Below are 22,176 nucleotides of genomic sequence, written 5' to 3' on the forward strand. Positions count from 1 at the left end.
ATCGCAATGTTCCGATTGCTCAGATAATCCACAGACCGCACTGTCAACAGATTCCAATTGGAGTAATGTTCTGTAGATTATCCTAACTAATCAGGACATTCTTTGTGGGAAGACATTTTGCTGCTTCAGTTTGCTGTTTTGGATTATTTAAGCACCACAAGTGAAACTCTATCCACCTCCATATTGTTTGCCTGGTGGCAGACGTTCTCAAAACCCAGCTGAATAAAACCCAAACTATGTGAAGGGCTGGAGGGCACATGGGAAAACACTTTTTTGTCATTTAGAGGAATTGACCATTTCAATTATAATATCATCCTGGCAGCTGTGCAGTGAATGTTTTTCACTGAAGGCTTACTGACTTTATTTGTGCAAAAAAACTAAAAAAAAACAACAACAAAAAAACAACAAAAAAACAGTTACCAATTGATGGATGAACAAATCTGATTAAAGAAAAAAAAGATTCCTCACTCCAGCAGGCATGATGTGGATATATATAGATATGATGGCTACACTCTGACTTAACTTAACTCTACGTTAATCTAGTTTTTAATTGTTTATCAAGCCACAAACCATTGAAAATTTCAAGTATCAACAGAAAAAAGGTAAATATTATCACAAGTTAATCTTTGTTGTGTCCGAAAATCATTCACTTATTCTCTACGTCCTTCTCGTTATCCTCTATCCACGGTTGGACTAAGTAGAGGACTAGACGGGAGCTCATGTAGTGTAGTGTAGTGAGCTCATCTGCAAAATAAAAAAAATAAAAAAACACCTTGGTCATGTTCTTTTCACCGTTAATTCTGTCGCACAATTAAAACATTCCAGATCCAACAGCAGCTGGTGGACCAAACATAACAAATACTGACAAATATTTTGTAATAATTACATAATGTAAGCTGATTTGTTGTCATTTAAATTAAAAAGCAGTGATGCCGCAGATATGGCATTCATTGTAAAAGGTAGAAAGTGAAGGAGCAGTATATGCGGCAATAAGCATATTTTACCAATTGATCAATTCAAAGTACTTGCGATGTTGCTCTGCTCGCATTAAATATTTTATTTTCATGGATTTATCTCAATCATTCGGCTCTCTATTCTTCCATCAGAGCAATGCATGATGGTATGTGATGCTTGGTTAGTGACCATTGGTTGTACATGTATGTTTCAAGATGAATTGTGGCATACTTTGAGTCTGCTATATATGGCAGGGCTATTCAACTATAATGTTCGGGGGGCCACTTTTTTTCAGAAAGCTAAATCGGGACAGTTTCCTGTCCCACTCACAACCTTTTTGTCTTTTTACTAATTTCTGTTTATTGGGTACAATTTCAATACTCCATTTATTAATTCTTAACATAAGATAATATAGATCTAGGATGAGGAGAATAGATATTAGACAGCTGGTTATGTTTTAAAAAGTGGAACAAATATGAGGGATACTGAAAAAATGTTGTAATTTAATACAAATTTCCTGCAACTCTACAAAACCTAAACTTTTGGATCAAACAGCCGCCTGCACTAGTGTTGATGAGTTAGTGAGACAGCAGACGTGTCAAAGATGTAGAAAAGCCTTCTTGCAAGCAGGAAATGCAGGGGTTTTTAAATAATATTTATTTGTAAACAGAACTGATAGGCAGGCTTGTCGACCATAATTGGCGTGCCGGAATTAGCACATGGGCTGCCAGTTAATATGCCTGATAGGGTATAGTCATGCTCACTAGACACTCATTGATTTTGGTACAGCCCCTGTTGATTCTTAAAAATTAACAACACTGTTTTGTCATCATTTGTCTGGATATGTGATATTTTAAACCTTAAAGACATTTTCAAAGTTGAGATATTTCCAATATAAAATGTGTGTCAATAGGCCTGGGCTTTTCTGCTTATAATATACATTATAAAGTGAGAGAAGACAAACTATTCTATTCCATCCTACACTCTGTGCCTTTCTGCTGCCACCACTTGTTTCCCACTGAGGTGAAAAGTGCACAGCGTGAGGAGTTGGAGAATGTTTGTGTTTGTATGTACAGTCCCGACGACCCCTCTGTGACCCTGTGAAGGCTTGAACAAAAGCAACCATCTGGACACATAACACTATAATAAAAAAAGGGCACATCGAATAGATAGACCATCAATATTTACATGGGATATGGCTCCACACACACATGCACAAACGGACAGTTCATAAAAACATCACAGTATTAAAAAAAAAAAACCAAAACCTACCAGAACTTTCTTCCCCTACCTTCTCCCCCTCCTTGTAGTTACACCATCTGGCAGCTGGGTCAAGCTATTCTGTAATTTGACTTGATACAGTAGAATTGCATCAATGTTCTCTAAACAACCCTAATTATCAAGGAGACCATGATATGGGATTTCTTCAAAGATTATCCTAACTTGGGCTCCACATTTGTTGCAGCAAGAATATTCTCTTTTAATAAGCAGCTCTTTCATACAAAGCCAAGACAGTGCAATACGACAGTGGCTCTGGTTTAAGTCATGTAGCTGTTCGGTAATTTGTATAAGATGCTGCATTGGTACTGAGGAAAAACTGTTCTATCTAATTAGTGTTCTGTCACAAAAACCAAATCTTTAGAATCCAATTAAATTGAAAAGTTGGGTTCATACATCTGCTAAAAATGAATGAAACACAATTAAATCATTAAAATAAAAAGCTCAACAGGAATTCTGATTCAAAGCTTTAGGGGAAAGTGTGGATGGCAGGATGTGAGCCAGCAGAGAGAAAAGTGAACATTCTGGAATACCTTCTCCTGCGGACATAGGCCAGGAAGGTTCCAAAATCCTAACCTTCTGTAACGGCCCGTATGCTGAGTTCACACCAAACGCAAAGCCATGTTTTCACTCTAGCTATGCTAACATTGTAGCTGCTCCATCAACACTCCAAATAATGTCATGTCTGGATAGGGCACAGGAGATTTTACTTGGGTCACCAAATAAATTGGTCTTTTATTCAACATTTCAGCAATTCACCTTTGAGCCACATGAGAAAGCCTGATGTCCACATGGTTCTGATAATGAAGCTACTTACAACATTGAATTTACTGTGTAAGACTAGCTAGTACATGTTAACTCCACCTAAATGTATTTGGTCTTTGTTATAAATTCTTTTAACATATGTATATATTTTCAATAACACATGCACAAAACATATTATTTCTTCGAAGTAGCTGGTTTACCTATTCAAGCTAATATCAGGTGATGTGGAAGTGGCAGTAGCGTAAATGTTCGCTTCATTTCCATTATGTCATTCTTCTTGCCTGGCATCTATTCACATCTTTCATTGACTTTGTGTGTAATCGTGCCATACAAAAAGATCGCTTGGCGTTTGGTGTGAACTGACCACTAGAATTCTAAAGACCGTCCTTTCTAGCAGTTCCAGAACACAGCGGATTCTCAATGGTCAGAGAGTTCTAGAATGTTAGGCGTACATTGAGAAGACAAAATGTTCCAACTTTTGTGCCAGTTCCAGAACAAAAGCAAAGCATTAAATAACATCGTGAGCAGCTGTAGAACAGTGAGGCGGGTTCCAGTGTTGCGCTTCAGATTGGAACCTTTAATAGAAGCCTCCCCTGTCACTGCAGCTGCCAGGAGGATGACATCAAAGCAATTTGGCCAGATCCTAAACAAGGTGGGGATGTGCTAGAAGGTCTGCCCCGGAACGACAAGGACAGCTCTAGAACCTGGTGCTGTGGGCAAAGCTGTCAGACATAATGATGTTCTTGTAGAAGTTGTCTGAGCGCGTGGAGCAGTAGCCTTTCACCTTGTCAATCATCTGGCTGACGGGGAGGATGGAGGACGAGGAGGAAGAGGAGTTGGGCTCCACTTCTGATGAAGAAGAGCACGACTTTGGGCTGGTCTGGTTGGAATAACATTTATCTGCATCCAGGGAGCAAAAGAAACAGACGCATAAGGATGCAATAAACATTCAGTTGTTAAGATTAGAAAAGTTCAGGTTGTCCCTCAGTGTGTGATGGAAACAGTATTACTGCTTTAATTGAGGTTGTATGTTTTAAGGCCCATTTTACACATCAACACATCGGAAAGGAATTCATAAATATTTCACAGCCAGAAAAACATGACAAGGTTTAAATTACATTTGCACAGCCTGAACCTTTCATGAGAGGGATGTGAGTGAGGACAAAATGTGTAAGACAAATAAAATGTAGCCTAATACATTCTTCATATGTGGGCACAAGATGTGAAATAATATCTGGCACCACCTGTTTAAAACTAAACGGTCCAATTTAGAACATGCACGAGACAAAAGTATTGCAAATGTGTTGTCTTTTAAAATATCATAATGGGTTCATCAAGTCTGAATAAGACATCGATCTGACACAGTTAGAAACCCAGCTGTTATGTGACCAAAATCCCTAAAGTCCCCTAAGACAAGTGAGCAAGCTCCATCTGTAGATGAAGTTCAGATGTTTTGAGGTTTTGTTTTAATCAAGAAAACAGTCCCTCTTAAAACCTGTCTTCTTGTCAGGCCCGCCGACGGGCCGTTTTGCAGTAGTTTCGCATTCATTCTGTTTACTCGCATATTATTTTTTTGTGTCTGAGTCATATTACACATCATTTGAAAGCTACGAGTCTCGCGAATCGAAAAAGTACGCCGTTTTAGGCTCACGGAAAACACATCAAAAGCAAACACAGCATGTGTGCAAGGAGTGCACAGAAAAATAACAACAACATGGCAGGAGTTCCCTACCTTTCGAGCTGTCTCGAAGTCCATAAAGAACATGTTGCATGCTAATCCTTATATCCAGAGAGCGGTAAGAGTCCAACGAACAAAAGTAGCTACTTCGTTTAGTCCCACGAGCACGCGATCTCTGGTAATCATCCATAACACGCCATGTGTTGACGTTGTGAGTTTCTGAACAAAAGATTGTTTATAGCTGTTTATCGCTAGTTATCGCTCTTCGATGACGGACTTTGCTAACTCCGTGTAGCGCTACTTCCTGGCGACAAAACAAGCCCCCTTCGATGATTCTGCGATCCCAATTGGCCGAAAAATCTGTCCATCAAGAGAGCCAGTGCTTCACTGGCTCTCGGCTGACCAACCACGAGAATCCCCAGGCAGAGAGCCAATAGGCAGAGGAGTACATTTTTGACTGACAGGTCTTATAGCCAATGAGTTTACGATTCTAGCGGTATGTTACATAGGGGGAGGGGGCTTGAGGCTGAGAGCGCAGCAGCTCAGAAAGGTCAGACTGTGACCTGCAGATATGATAGTTATGCAGCGTCTCATTACAGAAGGCTGTTATGTAAAGAAACATTAAAAAAATGTTGGTTTTATTAGTAGTAGTTGTAGAACTGGTGAAGTAAACAACAACAAAAAAGTAGAATTATATACCTAAAAATACCCATAATCTCATTTGGAACACTTTGTTCCAGATGCAGCTCCGTCTGACATTGCCCTACAACACTGCACTTGCAAAGCTCATTTTTGGGTGTCTTTTTATCTACTTTCTACCAGTTGTTGGTCAGGCTTGTGGCTGTGGCTTCATTCAACTTTTAGGCCTATCTATAACAGCCACAGCGAACTTGTTTCATTCAAAAAGAAAAATAATTTAGGCGAGGCAAAAAAAATGCAATTTCCACTATGTTTTAGCTTCAGTAACTCAGTGTCAGTAACACTTAGAGTAAATCTGACACCTGCAGAAGAAAATTCAAAGGGTTATCTTTCAGGAATGCTCAGCTTTGTGCCTGTAGTCATAAGGGTTCAAAAACAGTAACCATTTTACTTTGGGTATGTCGTTTTCAGCCTTTTCTTCAAAAATAGGACGGCCTTGCAAGAGGTTGGCTAACATAATGTTACGAGATGCTGTTGCAAGTACTTCAAGAAAAATACACTACCTGAAGAAGTACAATTAAAAACTCAAGTTACACTACCAATGCCAAAAAGGTATTTTGCTGCAGTTTTGCTGACATTGCGAATGTGTGTGGAGAGTCATGTAACCATTAGCACAAAGTCTAAACCAGTAGCACAAATTCTAACTTTGTAGTGCTAAAGGCTAGCATAGTAATTATAACACAAAGGCTAACCTAGTAGCACAAAGGCTAACCTAGAATCACAAAGGCTTACCTAATAGCACAAAGGCTAACCCAGTTACTACAACACAAAGGCTAAACCAGTAGCACAAAGGCCAACCCAGTAACTTAACACAAAAGCAAAGCAGTAGCACAAAGGCACAAATGCTAATCTGTGACTTTAGCATGAAGGCTAACCAAGTAGCATAGAAGCTACCTCTATAACTATAGAACAGAGGCTAAACCAGTAGCACAAAGGCTAAACTAGTATCACAAAGGTTAAACAAGTAGTACAAAAGCTCACATAGTTGAATAAAGGCTTACATGGCAACTATAATAAAAAGTCTAAACCAGTTGCAGAAAGTCTAAACCAGTGGCACAAAGGCTAACCCAGTGGCTATAGCATGAAGTCTAACTAAGTAGCACAGAAGCTACCCCAGTCACTATAGAAAAAAGTCTAACCCAGTTCCACAAAGGCTAACCTAGCAACACAAAGGCTAATCCAGTAAAGTTAGCAAAAAGGTTAATGCAGCAACAAAGAGCAAATCCACTGAGAGGAAAAAGCAGATTCCAACTGAAACTTTTAAACTTTTGTGATGGTTATTTTGCTGGTGTTACTATATATGATTGTTGTTGTAACATAGTTTATTCTTAAATTACTATATAAGTTTAGAGGGCTTTTGGAACGCAATGAAGTAGACGATCACCCAGCTGGAGAAGTGCGAGTAATGCCTCTCGGGTTATGGTACTTCAGAGTTCCTGTTGGCGATGGCAATGCGAACAGTTGAAGGTATAGTTCTCAGGGCAGCTGTCCAGAAGGTAGTTAACAAAGTAAGCTTCATAATTCAAGGTCAACTTTACAGCTAAGTCATCTTAGTAGCTAACTGCATTGGTAGCATGGTAGCAACCTGTCAATCAGCAGGTAGCCGCACCCTTAAACATTGTCTGCTTTCTGGTCTGTTTGACTCTAAATGGACCATAATATACTAAGTGAACATCATGCTGGATTGAAGAATACTTAACCATAAACTCATGTTTACAATGTTTACTGAGATAAATAATCAATGAGAAGTTGGCTCATTTTCAAGTAGACGTCTATACAACCAGACCCCATTTTGATGGCCAGTAGAGAGAATGTAAATTTAAGGCAGCTTTGGCTTCACTTTTCAGAACCAGAGGTTTCCGCCACACATTTACAGAAGTGTCTAAAAAGATCAAATGTAAGCAGACAGCCTGCTGAGAAATACCTGATGACATGCCTCTATTTCAAGCAGCATAATATCAAGTTATAGCTATGCGCCTCATTAAACAATATCTTCTTTTTCTTAAACTTGTTCTTAAGAAAGTTCCTAAATAAAGTCTAAAGTCAAACGGAAATCTAATGACGGTTGTCTACCGGGTTCAAAGCGTGAGAAAACGGTCCTAGGAGTGGGTCAGGATTGTTGTCTGGTCCCAGGGGTGGGTCAGGACTGCTGTCTGGTCCCAGGGGTGCGTCAGGATTGTTTTGTTACACCGTGTTTCATGGCGATGTTGCCTTTGGCTGAGGTTGTCTAGAAGCTGTAATGTTTTTGCAAGAATAAAATCATTTTCAGCAGTTGTATTTATAGAGACCTTCTCCGGTATGTAAACCAGAGCGCCACCTGCTGTGTCCAAACACATCCAGCATCCTTTTAAGATGCCAATTGGACACTTGATGGTGGAGTGAGTATGCTGATTGAACGACACCTCCAGGTGTTAGGACAGATCCTCCATCTCCTACTAAAATATGTCATTATGGGAATAGAGCCCAGTGTTGCTGGACATTATAATGAATGACTCAAAGATGCGTCTATGAGCGATGCCTCTCCAGCAGCTCCTTGGCTGAGGCGCAAACCCACAGAACTGTTAATGTGTTAATGTAGTGCTTTGTTTTTTTCATAAGGCCATAATGATTTGGAATGTAATGAAAAAATTAATTGAACAAGATAACAAATGATACAAATATTCATATAATTTGAATCCGTAAGTATTATAGAACTGTAGAAATTGCAATAACCAATTATTTGTCAGCACTCAAATGTGTGTAAGTGTGCTTTTGACAGTTTGTAGGATTTGTTATTACCCAAAAAGAAATCCCACATAAGAAAACATTGGTGAATGCCAGAATCTTCGTGAAAACGACGTAAATGGGGTTTAAGAACAAAATTCTTCTTAAGAACACTTGGTGAATGAGGTCTATTGTTTGCAGTTACAGTCTCAATACACCCATTTGCAAATCTCAATACACATGACAAATCTGATCATGCTCACATGGATTGAGATATGGTTACACAACTTTCCACACACATATGCATATAGTTTTGCTCCAACAATGGTCCCACAGCAGTATTAACCTCTGACTTCGAGCAGAGTAATCGGCTCTTTTGCCAGGCAATCTGTTTGTGTCCTGGTGTTTTCTGTTTTGTTCTCTTGCAAATGAGGTCGTTGGTTTGGCGTTCTTCCCTCCTTGGCCCTGTGATTTCAAGGGGTTACAGAGCCACGGGATAATTCAACCAGGCAGAGTGAAGTCATGTCAGCAGTCTCATTCATGGAGGCATATTTTAGTTTAATTTACCACTTGATCCAGAGATCACTTCTCAAAATGTGTACACACCCAATCTAGGAGCAAGTACAAATAGCAGTATGATTGGATATCATCACGCTGCGATGTTATTTAGACTTTAAGAAGCTCTCAGCTAATGTCACAGGTTTAACTGGAGATATTTTGCTAAAAGTTCAGAGAACAGGATGGAAAGCACATGGAAGACGGGTGGTACTCAACGTTACTTTTAGACGGCTTCAAAAATGAAATAGTCACAGAATGCAATCTACTGGTTTCATGTACAGTGAGCAGTGTCCATTTTTGGCTGGACCAGAGGGCCAGCCTTATAACTGGCTCTGCGGCAGATTAAGTAAGTACAAGCTAAAGAGTTCACCGTTTATCAGAGTCTGAAAGTTAAATCCCCCACAGCATCCATACAGCAGTCATAGCTAATGTTAACACGCCTGCAGCCAGCATCTAGACAATCTAACTTCACCCCTAATAGACCGCACAACTCTAGTGAAGCATCGCCAATTGATCAGCCGGTTAGCAGCACAGTCCTGAATGACTAAATGACAAAGGTAATAGCTAATGTTAACTGAGGTTGTATTAAGTTAAATTATAATGCATTCAAGCTCTATTCAACTAGAAATTGATTATTTGTCATGTTTATGTGATTAATTCATGACATGAATAAAATACTGTGGTGTTTAACAAAAAATTATTTGAGCTGTTAAATAGTTCAGCTTATCTGCAATTAAGCACATTGACCACACATGATCCAGCCATATAGGCCTTCGAGGTTTCACCTAGTCTTGTTTTCATGTCGCTTAACATGAAAACAATACATATGGAAAGTTAATCAGGATCCTTTTTCATGGTGGAAACGAAAATAAAATGCCTCCACATAATGACAGGAGCTAGTGAGGCGTTTCCTAAACCTAACATCTGTTTTGTTGCCTCAACCTAACTTTTGTTTTGTAGTGAAACGTCGTCCCGACTGAAAGGAAAATAAATAGAGTGCAGGCATGAACAATTCTTCCAATTAAAATCTATTAGTTTTAAAGTTGTGAGTGACAGGAAAAATAATACAAATGTGTGTCCATGTACACATATCTGTACATTTCAATTGTGTGTCTATTTCACAAACTGCTATGAGACCGTGTTTTGCTTTATATCCATTTATTGGCTTGTTTTAATGTTTTTTCTCCAATGCTTTTAATGTTTTAGGTAAAGCACTCTGAACTGCCTTGTTGTTGAAAGGTGCTATACAAATAAAATTAACTTGCCTTGCCTTGATGTAAAGGACCTTCAATTTCACCAACCTCACAATTCGACAAGACGAGATGACTGTAGACGGCCGAAAGACCAAGACCGTCATCACTTTTGATGACGATCAGCATTTGAGCTACAGCAACAACACATAAGCTTCAGCGCCCGTCACAAAATGGATTACAGTACGTTGATCAAAGCAGTATGCAGTCAACTAAGTGCAAACACACAGTCCAGGTAGAATAAGCTAACATTAACAGTTTAGCTCTGCCCGGATGTCATCCTTGAAACTCATGCATATATTATTGAAACTAGTCTTCTTCTTCTTATGTTTACCACTAAATGTTTCCATTCGTGTAAGCTATCTTAAACAGTTTAGTTCTGACCAATGGAAGAATATGAGTAGGGTGCCCTTACAACGTCATTAAATTGAGAACTACATGGTTTTTTTTTTGTTTGTTTGTTTTTTTTGGGGGGGGGGGGGGGGGGGGGGGGTAGTAGAGGGAGGAGGCTAAGCAGAGTCCAGGTGAACTGGCATCGCAGGATGGAGAAGAGTTGTGACTTGGCTGTGGGACCTTACCTTTGCTTGCTCATTCTTAACCTTTTTTAGTCCCAACCCTTCAGAATAATTAGGTTGGTGTTTGACCTCCCTGGCTACTAGTGTCTGTTAGTGATAACTGTAAGGCTGGTCCTTGCTGCCTTGTAGCTCCAGGGTTTTTTTTCTGGCTGAGTGTAAGCATTAAAGCTCTAGTCTACGATTTTTCACTTGAGCCAAGCTTTAGCCAATAGTAGCCATCCGGTCTGCATGGCTACTATTGGCTAAATGTCCCGATCCAATCCTCGCTCACTCTCCTGCTCCTGCTCACGTATCGTCCCAACTCACTTCTGCGTTTGAAACTACGAGCAGACAAGGCGCTTGTTGCCCTGAGCAGTTCAGGTATGGAGCACGGCTCTCACGTAAGTTCAGAGTGTGATTCTGGCTGAGGCTGCAAGGTCAGCGGGGAGGGGGGTTGTGGCGAGCGATCGCCGAGCAGTTTGGGATCGGGAACATACTGCAGTCGGGGTGAGAGAGAAATCTGACCGGCACCCGCTGCATTTACACCGATAATATTTCATCATTCATGGCCGTAATAAACACTATTACTGCTTTGTACATGTTGTGGAAGTCCCGGACACACTGGGAAACTAAACGGCGTCCTGCCTGACTTTTGCTTTTTTCAAACCTTTCAAATCGTAGACTAGAGCTTTAACTAGCATTAGTTACATGGCTTTTGTTAGCTATTTCCAAACTTTTTATTAATCAAGTTTCTTTAATTTGATTTAGAGCAACACTAGCAGCCTTCGTACTTTGACAGCTTGGGAATATTATGGAAACTGAACCAAAGCAATCAAGTAAAATGGATAAAAAATGAGTGCCAAATCAAGCACATACTATCTGAACGCTGGCCTTCTGGTTCAATCCCAATGTTTATTGTGACTTTGAGCTTTGGCTGGATGGCTTGATTCAGAGGCAAGGTGATTTATATCTGGCTTTACAATCACTACACTCACTGGTCTTTACCAATCCTGATGTCGGTGCCTGATTAAACAACAGAGGAATGCTGCTGTACTGCTGTGTTGCTCAACATGCAGCTGTGGCTCCAAACTGGAGTGCAGTCACACCTTCCTGCATCACCATTATGACAGCTCTGATTGTGCTGTTGGCTCCACACAGCTGATCCTGTCCAGTCATTCTGACTCTTGGAATAATTATAATGTCACACTGTATGATGCCTTTGTCCCCTGCATCCTCTCTGAAACACATTACAAAATTCCTTTCACTTACACTCCAGGGTACACTTTAGGAAAGCGATTGAACCATCGTCACTCTGGTTATGAACTATGGATTTTCTGACCTCAAACATCTGGAATTTACATTGATCACAGACACGACCTCAGAGGAGAATGAATCCTGCATTCACTAGACATAATATCATTGATTATATGTTGTCTGTTTCCAACAGAAATGTTGATCTGTTCCATAGGAAATTACTACATTATCACATACTATGTAAAAGTATCTTCTGTGAAGTTACACTGCAGAGTAAAAGACATGTTGACCTCATTGTCATTTCAATTCAGGAGTTTTAGATAAGTTAACTGTTAAATTATGGAAGACTTTACATTCTGTATCATGTCATTTATTGCAGACATTTTTGACAATAGGCTAAGCAGGTGGTTTGTATGTTTGTATGCATGTGAAAATAAATACAATTTAATTAAATTTAATTCAAATTAAACTATTAGCCTAAGTTTAAATGTATTTATTAGTAGTTGGAGACAGTGGGTTCATGATTTATGGATAGGATTTCTATACTCTGGGTGATACCTGATACTTGAATTCTTGTATTAAAAATTCCCAATAGAACCAATAGAACCTATAACCTATAAGCTTTTTGCTTCCGGCTTTGCTACAGTGCAGACGCTTTTCCTCTTTGCTCTCACCCCTGCCTGCGATTTTCTGCTATTTTTTGCTATCTGCTTCTCCTCAATAAGAAACAAAGAGCAGCAGCTCCTGGATATTTACAAAACCAGTGGGATTATATTTTCTTTGAGATAAAACGGGCATTTTTCCAATATTTTATCCAATATTTTTACGACTTCCTCAACGCTACGCGAGGAGGGCTACCAAACAAGATAAGCCTGAGCCTGCTAAAGGTAATTAGCAGAAGATGCCTCCCTTCTCTACGGAAGATTACCATAAACTCCTACAGAAGATTTTACTGCTGGAAACAAAAATGAATCGGTTAGAAGTAAGAAGTTAATGCCATAGACTCTAAAACTCTAGTGGAAACGGTGACAAATCTAAAATCATCCACCTGCTGCCTTGATGCTTTACCTACCAACTTTTTTAAGAATGTTTTTGACTGCCTATCAATAGACGTATTGCAAATAGTTAATAACTCCATTTAATCAGGCAATTTCCCAAAGGCCTTCAAAACTGCAGTCATTAAACCTCTTCTAAAAAAGCGGAGCCTAGATGCCTCTATTATCAACAACTACAGACCAATTTCAAATCTACCCTTCATAAGTAAAATAATTGAGAAAGTTGTCCTCCAACAACTAAATCACTTCCTGGCTTCAACTGGCTGCCACAACAACTTCCAGTCAGGATTTCGACCTTTTCATAGCACCGAGACGGCCCTTATTAAAGTTGTAAATGACATCCGTCTTAACACAGACTCTGGCAAAACTTCAATATTAATGCTATTAGACCTCAGTGCTGCATTTGACACTGTCGACCACTCAATACTCTTGGACAGGTTGGAAAACTGGGTGGGGCTCTCAGGCACAGTCTTAAGCTGGTTCAAGTCATATCTACAAGATAGGAACTATTTTGTTTCCATTGGCGACTTTGTATCAGAACCTACCAATGTAACGTGTGGAGTCCCCCAAGGTTCAATCTTGGGGCCGACTTTATTCAACATCTACATGCTCCCACTAGGACAAATCATGCAAAATAATAACATTGACCACCATTGCTATGCCGATGACACCCAAATCTATGTAGCACTATCACCAAACGACTATCGCCCCATAGATCTTCTGTGCCAGTGCATTGAGCAAGTCAAAGACTGGATGTGCCAAAACTTCCTACAACTAAATGAGGATAAAACTGAGATAATTGTTTTTGGTGCTAAAAAAGAAAGGTTTAAAGTAATTCAACACCTTCACTCTCTGTCCCTGAAAACCTCAAACAAAGCCAGAAATCTTGGGGTTATTATGGATTCTGATTTACATTTCGACAGTCACGTTAAATCAGTAACAAAATCAGCCTAAAAAATGTAGCAAGACTTAGAGGGCTCATGTCAGCTCAAGACTTAGAAAAACTTGTACATGCCTTTATTACTAGTAGGCTAGACTACTGTAATGGTCTCCTTGCAGGTCTTCCGAAAAAAACTGTCAGGCAGCTACAGCTTGTTCAGAACGCTGCTGCTAGAGTTCTTACAAAGACCAAAAAATGTGAGCACATTACACCAATTCTTAAATCCTTACATTGGCTCCCTGTATGTCAGAGGATTGATTTCAAAATCCTCCTGCTCACATATAAATCACTACATGGTCTAGGACCGAAGTATATCACTGATATGCTCCCACTACATAAGACTTCTAGACCACTAAGATCTTCTGAGACCAATCTGTTAGTGATTCCCAGAGTAAACAACAATCACGGGAGAGCATCATTTAGTCACTATGCAACAAATGGCTGGAATAAACTTCCTGAAGATGTTAGACTTGCCCCAACTCTGACCACTTTTAAAACTAGACTGAAAACTTGTATGTTCACCATAGCTTTCTGCTAAATCTTTTAATGTCTGCACTGTTTTTAATTATTGCAAATATGTTTTTATTCTCTTTTCTTTCTGTAATGCATTTTTAATTTTTTTTTATTATTTTCTTTTAATTCTTCTATTTTTTTTTCTTTTTCTTCTCACTTTGTTTTATGATGTGAAGCACTTTGAGTCTGCCTTGTGTATGAAATGTGCTATACAAATAAAGTTGCCTTGCCGTGCCTTGCCTATAATATATCTCGTCATGCTTTAAATCCTGACGGTAATATATTCTTACCATCAGCCCATCAGCAGCAACACTTCTCAGCCTCTCTCTGAAACACTGTTTGAGCTCCTGCCCCACTCCCAAAAAGCCTAGTCTCTGATTGGTCAACCTCTTATTGTGTTATTATCTCATTATTGTTTCAGAAATGTCCTGCCTCTTTACCAACTAGACAGGAGTTGTTCTGCTGATGAGTAGTGATAAAAATAAATTTTAGCCTCTTGTTCTCCTTTTTCTCTTCCTCTAGAAGTCCATTCCTGTTTGTCTCCTCAACATGGAGATCATGCTCATCTTTGCTCTCTACTAGCTTTGTTTGGGGACGTGACAAATTAGCGGTTGGGCAGATATTATGCAAATGTATTACTTGGTGACATCACCACTTTACAGAAGAAAAGGCAAGATTCAATTGAAGTGTTTCAAGCAGTTCAGGAGAGTAACTCTCTTTATATTGTACTTTAGTATTAGACACTCTGCTGACCTTGTACATGGTCCTATTTAATCAGAAATACTGGTTAGTCATGGAAAATGAATATCATGGGATTTTTCCTTACTGGGTCTGGATCCAGCTGGATTCTGGTGTGAAGCTGTTAACAAAGTTAGCTCCATAATTCACGGTCTACTTGACAGCTGAATGTTAAAGTCATTTTGGTAGCTAACTGCATTGGTAGCGTGGTATCGATGGTAGCAACAGTAGCGACCTGTCAATCACAAGGTGGCCACGCCCTAAAGCTTGCCTTGCTTTATGCTCTTTTTTACTCTAAATGGACCATCATTTACTAAATGAAGTAGAGATTGAGATTGTTTTTTAAACTTACACCATCTTGAATTTTGGTCATCGCAATCTTGTTTTGTGGCCGTTGCCATCTTGTTTTTGGAATCACAAGTAACACCAGAGGGTGGAGAGAAGTACATGCTGAATAAGATATTTTAAGGAATGTTTACTGAGGCAATCAAGTGAGAAGTAGGGTCATTTCCTCATAGACTTCCATGCAATCAGACTTCTTTTTGCAACCAGAAGAGTCACCCCCTAATGGCCAGTAGAGAGAATGCAAGTTGCAGAGAGAATACCTGATCGTACAGCCCTAATACACAAGTCGCTGTGTGAGTGCAGAAACGATGCACACATGCTCTCAATATGTGTTATGAGTTTTGGAGCAGTCTGCCTTGATTAGTTCAAGATGCATGAAACACTCAGCAGTGCTGAGTGTTTGGCTGATATACCTGTGTGCTTTGGCAAAGTCTGGATAAGATAACAAGAAGCGTGCCTGGCAAAAATAGATCCAGAGGAGACTTCAAAGGTTACTGAACACTGTGCTGAAGTTTAAAGGCTAAACTGGGCAACAGTGCTGTTTGCAGAATTTAAAGGGTGGGGTGTCCGAGCTCTGATGCTCTGCTCACAGTGAAAATATATTTCAGGTACAGGGTGGCATGGTATTATTTATCTGTTGTTTTATTATCCGAGGGAAAGACCAAATCTAGATGTGTTCTATCTTTAGCCTGAAGGTTGTTTGTCTAACTTCATTTGTTGTGCAAAAATAACATCCATCCATCCATCCATTTTCTACCGCTTATCCTGTATTTTAGGGTCGCGGGGGGGCTGGAGCCAATCCCAGCTGTCATTGGGCGAAGGCAGGGTACACTCTGGACAGGCCGCCAGTCTATCACAGGGCCGACATGTAGAGACAGACAACCATTCATGCTCACATTCACACCTTTGGGCAATTTAGAGTCACCAATTAACCTATCCCCATCCTGCATGTCTTTGGACTGTGGGAGGAAGCCGGAGAACCCGGAGAGAACCCATGCTTACACGGGGAGAACATACAAACTCCACACAGAAGGACCCCGGGCCGACCCGGGAATCGAACCCAGGACCCTCTTGCTGTGAGGCGAGAGTGCTACCCACTACACCACCGTGCAGCCCTGCAAAAATAACAAAATGACTTAAAATCATGAAAAGACAAAGCGTGCAGCGTCATATTGCATTATCATGTACACAACAACTGTACTGTAGCTGTCCAGAAGAGACGTGCATAATGACTGGAAATTCACTTGGAGATTTGTTTCAGAAACAATAACACATTCATGTTCATTATGTATTTGGAAACTACCAAAAAATAAATGATAGCAATATATAAAAAAGACACATCAGAGGTTATAAAAGAGCCTCTGAAAAGTGTGTGATCTTTTATCCAAAGTTGAAGTACAAATGCCTCTCTGCAACACACACAATGAAAGATTATGGAGTTAAAAAAACAATGAAATGTATTTTGCAGATGCGATGAAATATACAACACACAAACAGAGACACATTCACACATACAGATGACTAACTGAACCTGCAAGCATGTGGAAAAGACTCATGGCAACAAAGACACGTTTTCCTCTAATAAGCTGGGAGGATCATTACATTTTAGATCAAATATATATGGTTGTCAACGGCGAGTGACAAATACGTTCATGATGCCGTTTAAATTGTACCATGAATTACACATATGATGTTTGTCAATTTTTCATATTATTTTCCAAGTATTAATATTATTGATATTATTATTATTACTATTATTATTAGTAGTTTTAGTATTATTATTGGTCTCAATAGAGAAAACAAAGCATATTATATACAGTGTAGATATGTAAGATTGATTTAAAAAAGAAAAGAACCAACAAACATGCAATATGAAATATTTCTAGCTGACATGGACCAAAAAAAGTGTTCCTTTTGGTTAACGCTCTAAAATTAGATCAGTTCTGCTTGATTCTGGAGGATCAATACTTTACTACATGGATCACTTCAATTACAGTAAAAGTTCAATGACAAACTAAGCTTTTTAGTGAAAGAATGGTTGAAAGAACTTGCTCTATTATTACAGAACACATGTTAAGTATCAGATTTGGTCTCATTTCGAGTTTATGACATGACTTCATGTTTATAATTCTCCACATTTGGGGTTAATTTGAATAATCCAATGACTACATCAGTTACTGAGCCTAGTGTAAACCACAGTGTTAGCCTGTTGTTGTTCTGCTCTCATTAAAAACAAACGAGTTAAACGTGGCGAGGCATTAGCGTGGATGCAGACTGTCATGGCGTGCTTGTTTCTGCACCCTGGGGCACTCTGGGCGGGTGGAGTTGTAACTTGTGTGTGTAATGGATGCAAATGGACATCCTTCCACTCAGCGTGCCTCAGACTGGGAACAAAATGGCGTGACCTTGTGTGACATCAAAGTGACAAGCCAATCACAACACACAGTGGCTGCTTTCCCAAAATGTCTGCCAGCAAAGTTTGTTTTCTCTCCTGTTGTCCAATTAAAATATAAATGCTGAATGCTTTGACCACAACACATTTTGGGAAACACATGACACCGGAAGCAAGGAATTGAATCAGCCAATCAGCTTTAGCTTTACCTCCGTCGATCCTCCACTCTTGCTATTGGTTGGAAGAGCTTTCTACACACCAAACACAGAGGTAGATACACGGACATCAACATGTGAGGAGATATTACATAACCTTTCACAATAAAGGCCTTTACACACCGGGGCTGCTTTTCTTTTCATGCGTCAATTTATTTAAATATGTAAATATTAGGCAGCTAAAAGTAGTTTAGGCTATACAACAATTAACCTCAGACAGAATGCACCAATCTGTCTTTTTTTAAACAGTGCTGCAAATGTAGCAAATTTGCATCACTGCCAGTATGACTTGTTTTGGTTATTACTATTTCATATTTTCGTGTGGTTTATTGGTCACGTCCCCGCTGTGTAGAGGCTGGCAAAGCTGACTATTATAGAGGAAAAGGAAAGTAAATCCTGTTTACTTGAATGTCTAGTATGACCATGACAACGGCGATGTCTCCTGTATGTCATCACAAAGATAGAATATCTGTCTCTCACCTGTGTGGGTCTCTCTCTCTGTCTCACCTGTGTGTGTCTCTCTCTCTGTCGCTCATCTGTGTGTGTGTGTGTGTGTGTGTGTGTGTGTGTGTGTGTGTGTGACTCTCTCTCTGTGTCACCTGTGTGTCTCAGCTGTCTCTGTCTCTCCCTGTCTCCATGGCGTTCCCCTGATTCTCTCACCTGTGTGTGTGTGTTGCTCTCTCTCTCTCTCTCTCTCTCTCTCTCTCTCTCCCTGTCCCACCTGGCTGTGTGTCTCCCTCTGTCTCACCTGTGTGCCTCAGCATGTCTCACCTGTGCTGCTGTGTCTCTTATTGAAGGGGTTGAGTGTAGCTTTAGCCTTGGACGTCCAGTTGGCGGTGCTGGATCCGAAGGAGCTCGAGGACAGAGACTTGCCCAGGTTGTCTGAGCTCACCTTCTTGGTGTTGTTGGTGGCCGTCTTACTCCAGTCTGCAGCAGAGACCAAGACAACAATCAGCCAATAACCTTGGGTCTTGGGGTCCTCCTTGACGTTTATTCTCTGTGTTGTGTTTTTACGCTGTCATGGATGATTAATAACCCAGAGCAGATGTGCATACGTTTATTTCATCATGGATGTCTTATGTTGTTGGCCTCAAATCTAAATATTCCACATGAATTAAATTTAGATGACCTCATCCTGCCAAGTTTTAAATATTAATCTTGATGGATTTAGAAAGTAAACAGATGTTTTCCCCCATTAAACGAGTTGTACAACACTTGAAAGGAAAGTGTGTGTTTATTGTTTTCATTCTGATGCAGGTGAGAAGTAAATAATTAACACCACCTTTACACACCGGGGTGTTTTTTTTTCTACCTGCGTCAAAATATTTGCTCTAACTCTTCTTTTCATCTTGAACATTTTCATACAGAATTTGAATATTTTGAGATTCTCCTCCTGTCGTCACTGATGTCACAGAATCCTAAATGGTCTAGATAGTAGCTCACATTAGTCCAGAGACCAGACCAGACTATGTGGAGAAACCAGAGACTGTCTGTGGTCCCCCAGAGGTCTAGATCGTAGCTAACAGTGTTGATGGAGCAGCTACAATGTTAGCATAGCCTAATTAAATCGCAGCGCAATAGTTTATTTTGGGTTCATCCAGCCAACATGTGTCTAGTGGATCTAGGACTTCAACATGTACAAAGCAGCAATAGTGGTGATTTCAGCCGTGTTGGTGTCCATGGAGGTAAGCTTTTGGAGTCTGATATAGTTTAGAGAATAAAAGCCTGAATTGCATCTGGGTTTTTCCTCAAACCTTAAATGAGCCACACAATGTTGGTAAGCATCACCCACTCCCACTGACCTGTGATGCAATGTGACTGACTGCATCGGTGATATTGTTTTAGCACCACGGACAGCGTTGTTTGTTGTGTGGCGGTGCGGTGCGGTGCTGTCCGTAGTGCTGAAAGACAACGACTGATTTTGCTTTGCATCTTTATTAATATGAAGTATGAATATGAATGTAGTTTATTTTTTTAAATATATTTGTATGTTGTTTTTAACATTTCTTTCATGGTGAAAGTACGTATTGGTCAGGACCTTGATAACGAGATTCTAATCCTCAATGGGATTATGTGTTACATAAAATAAAAAGAAATGAATAAAGACATTGTTATGGTATTTGACCTAAAAAGCAGTCCCTGCTGTTCAGTATTTATACTTATATACACTGAACAAAATTATAAACGCAACACTTTGGGTTTTGCTCCCATTTTTCATGAGATGAACTCAAAGATCTACAACATTTTCTATGTACACAAAATAACCAATTCTCTCAAATATTGTTCACAAATCTGTATAAATCTGTGATAGTAAGCACTTCTCCTTTGCCAAGATAATCCATCCCACCTCACAGGCATATCAAGATGCTGATTAGACAGCATGAATATTGCACAGGTATGCCTTAGACTGAGAAATGGGATCAAAAACAAAAGTGTTGCATTTATATTTGTTCAGTCTATAATATAATATAAATATTAGATCATTGTCATCTACCTCAGAGTTTAATAAACATAATCTGCATGATTACGTTAATGACATCAAGACATTAACCCTGGTTTCTATGATGAATCTATGGCTTAATGCAATTTCACACAACAATGAACTTAAACTGGCATTGTTGATATGCAAGCAGTAAATTGCATAAAGGATGGAGGCAGCACTACCTGCAGACCTGGAAAACTTCCTGTTCTTTTGTCTGATCTCTTTTTATTAGCTACAAAGCCACAGTGACTAAGGTTTTATATTTTAATAAAGAGCCTCCATCTTTTTTTCTGTTGCAGTGGGAATCTGGCAGGAGTCCCACAGACAGATTTGATAGGACTCCTGTAGAGAGACGTGATTCAACTTCATTGTTCTCAACAAGGTTAATGTGAGATGAACAGGCAGAGGGACAGACAGAGAGAGCGAAAGTTAGACAGATACCTGAGTTATCTGACAGTCTGAAGCGACCACAGCAGAGGTATCTCCTCCACTGCTTCTGGACATTTTCTTTCAAGGCACAGTGGAATATGAATATGAACAGACCTGAAGACAGAAAGAAATGATTGTGATTATCAGAAACATAACTGCAAAGATGCCACAAACACATTGAGGACATTGTTGTATCCTTCACCTGTTTAACCTGACAGACCCGGTACCGGGTCCAATTGTAGAGACTAGAAATGGTCTTTTTCGAGATAAAGATGCATCTTATAACTTTTGAAAGGAGGCTGTGGTGGTCACTTTCTGAGATTTGAGGGGCTGCCATACTGTGTAATGTTTGTGATTGGTTGCCTGGTGACACTGCCGCTGAAATGTGACGTGAGCGGAAGGAGCGGGGCAGTGTGTGGGAAAAAGCCAAGTCTCGTGGAAGGAGAGAAGAGGGAGGAAAATACAGAAAGGACCCTTTCAACCTCCATAGTGGAATTATGATTTTGGTTAATGTCTTGTCTAAACTAACTATGAACTAAATAAACCGCGATCCGGGATTCGACGGATGGAGGTCGACGCAATCAGGACGCCGGGGCAGGTGGCCGGCCCGCCGCCTCCGAAGCAGGACGCCGACTTCCTTGGAAGGCCTCTCAAACCAAGCCACAGGTGGTGAGCGTTGGCAAAGGCAGCCGGTAAGTCCAAAATTTGTGCAGTATGGCAGCCGACTCCCAACGTGCTCCGGTTTTCATTCATTATAAATATGCGCACCTACATCATCCCTGTAGCCTAGACTCGTAGTGTCCAGGGTGGCGTGTGGTCGCGACAAGGCTTAAGCTTTCAGAATCCAACTGTATGTTGTCCAAACTATGTCTTATTAACAAGTATTTTAACAATGCAGTCATACACACTTAACTTTAATTAATTAATTAAAAAGAACAAGTTGTGTTCAAAAGATGCTCGAAAATGTTCTCGCCAGTCTACAATAACATGCTTGGTATTGCTGGAAAGAAGAAATGACAAGTTTTCTAATGTATCTGAACACACTCACATTAAAACACACAGTGTCTACGGGCAAATACATCCAACTTACCAACATTTTTGCATTCTCCATTCATCTACCTGTATAGCATGGAGCTTTTCAGTCATATGAATATCAATCAATACCCTTTGTGTTTATTAGCCAACGCTGAAAATGGTGATAATGCTAATTACTAATATGATTCGCTAATCTAATCTCTACAGCTAATCACTAATGCTGGACATTTGTGAAGTTGAGCGATTAGCATAAGTGATTCACAGGCTAAGTGAAAGGGTCAGCAGTGAGGCCCTCCTTCGTTGGTGAGGCTTTGTGACTAAAGCTGACTCCATATACAA

The 22,176-nt window shown here is 39.9% G+C and overlaps 1 protein-coding gene across 10 annotated transcripts in view; it reads right to left on the bottom strand.

Annotated features, from left to right (window-relative positions):
- Positions 1-320: 320 nt before the first annotated feature.
- Positions 321-22,176, bottom strand: part of adgrg6 (adhesion G protein-coupled receptor G6) — a 165,360-nt gene continuing 143,504 nt past the window's right edge. For 9 of the 10 annotated variants that reach the window (XM_084031045.1, XM_084031044.1, XM_084031053.1 and 6 more), the window contains 3 exons: positions 20,815-20,916; positions 18,663-18,818; positions 321-3,897 (listed from right to left, as the gene is read on the bottom strand). In XM_084031045.1, coding sequence (XP_083887171.1) covers positions 3,695-3,897; positions 18,663-18,818; positions 20,815-20,916 — 461 coding nt within the window. In that variant the 3' untranslated portion in view covers positions 321-3,694. Of the gene's footprint in view, positions 3,898-17,885; positions 17,928-18,662; positions 18,819-20,814; positions 20,917-22,176 lie in introns of all 10 variants that reach the window. The other variant, XM_084031052.1, reaches the window with a different exon arrangement.

The sequence above is a fragment of the Eutrigla gurnardus genome, assembly GCF_963514095.1.
Source record: "Eutrigla gurnardus genome assembly, chromosome: 16".
Taxonomy (NCBI): Eukaryota; Metazoa; Chordata; class Actinopteri; order Perciformes; family Triglidae; genus Eutrigla; species Eutrigla gurnardus.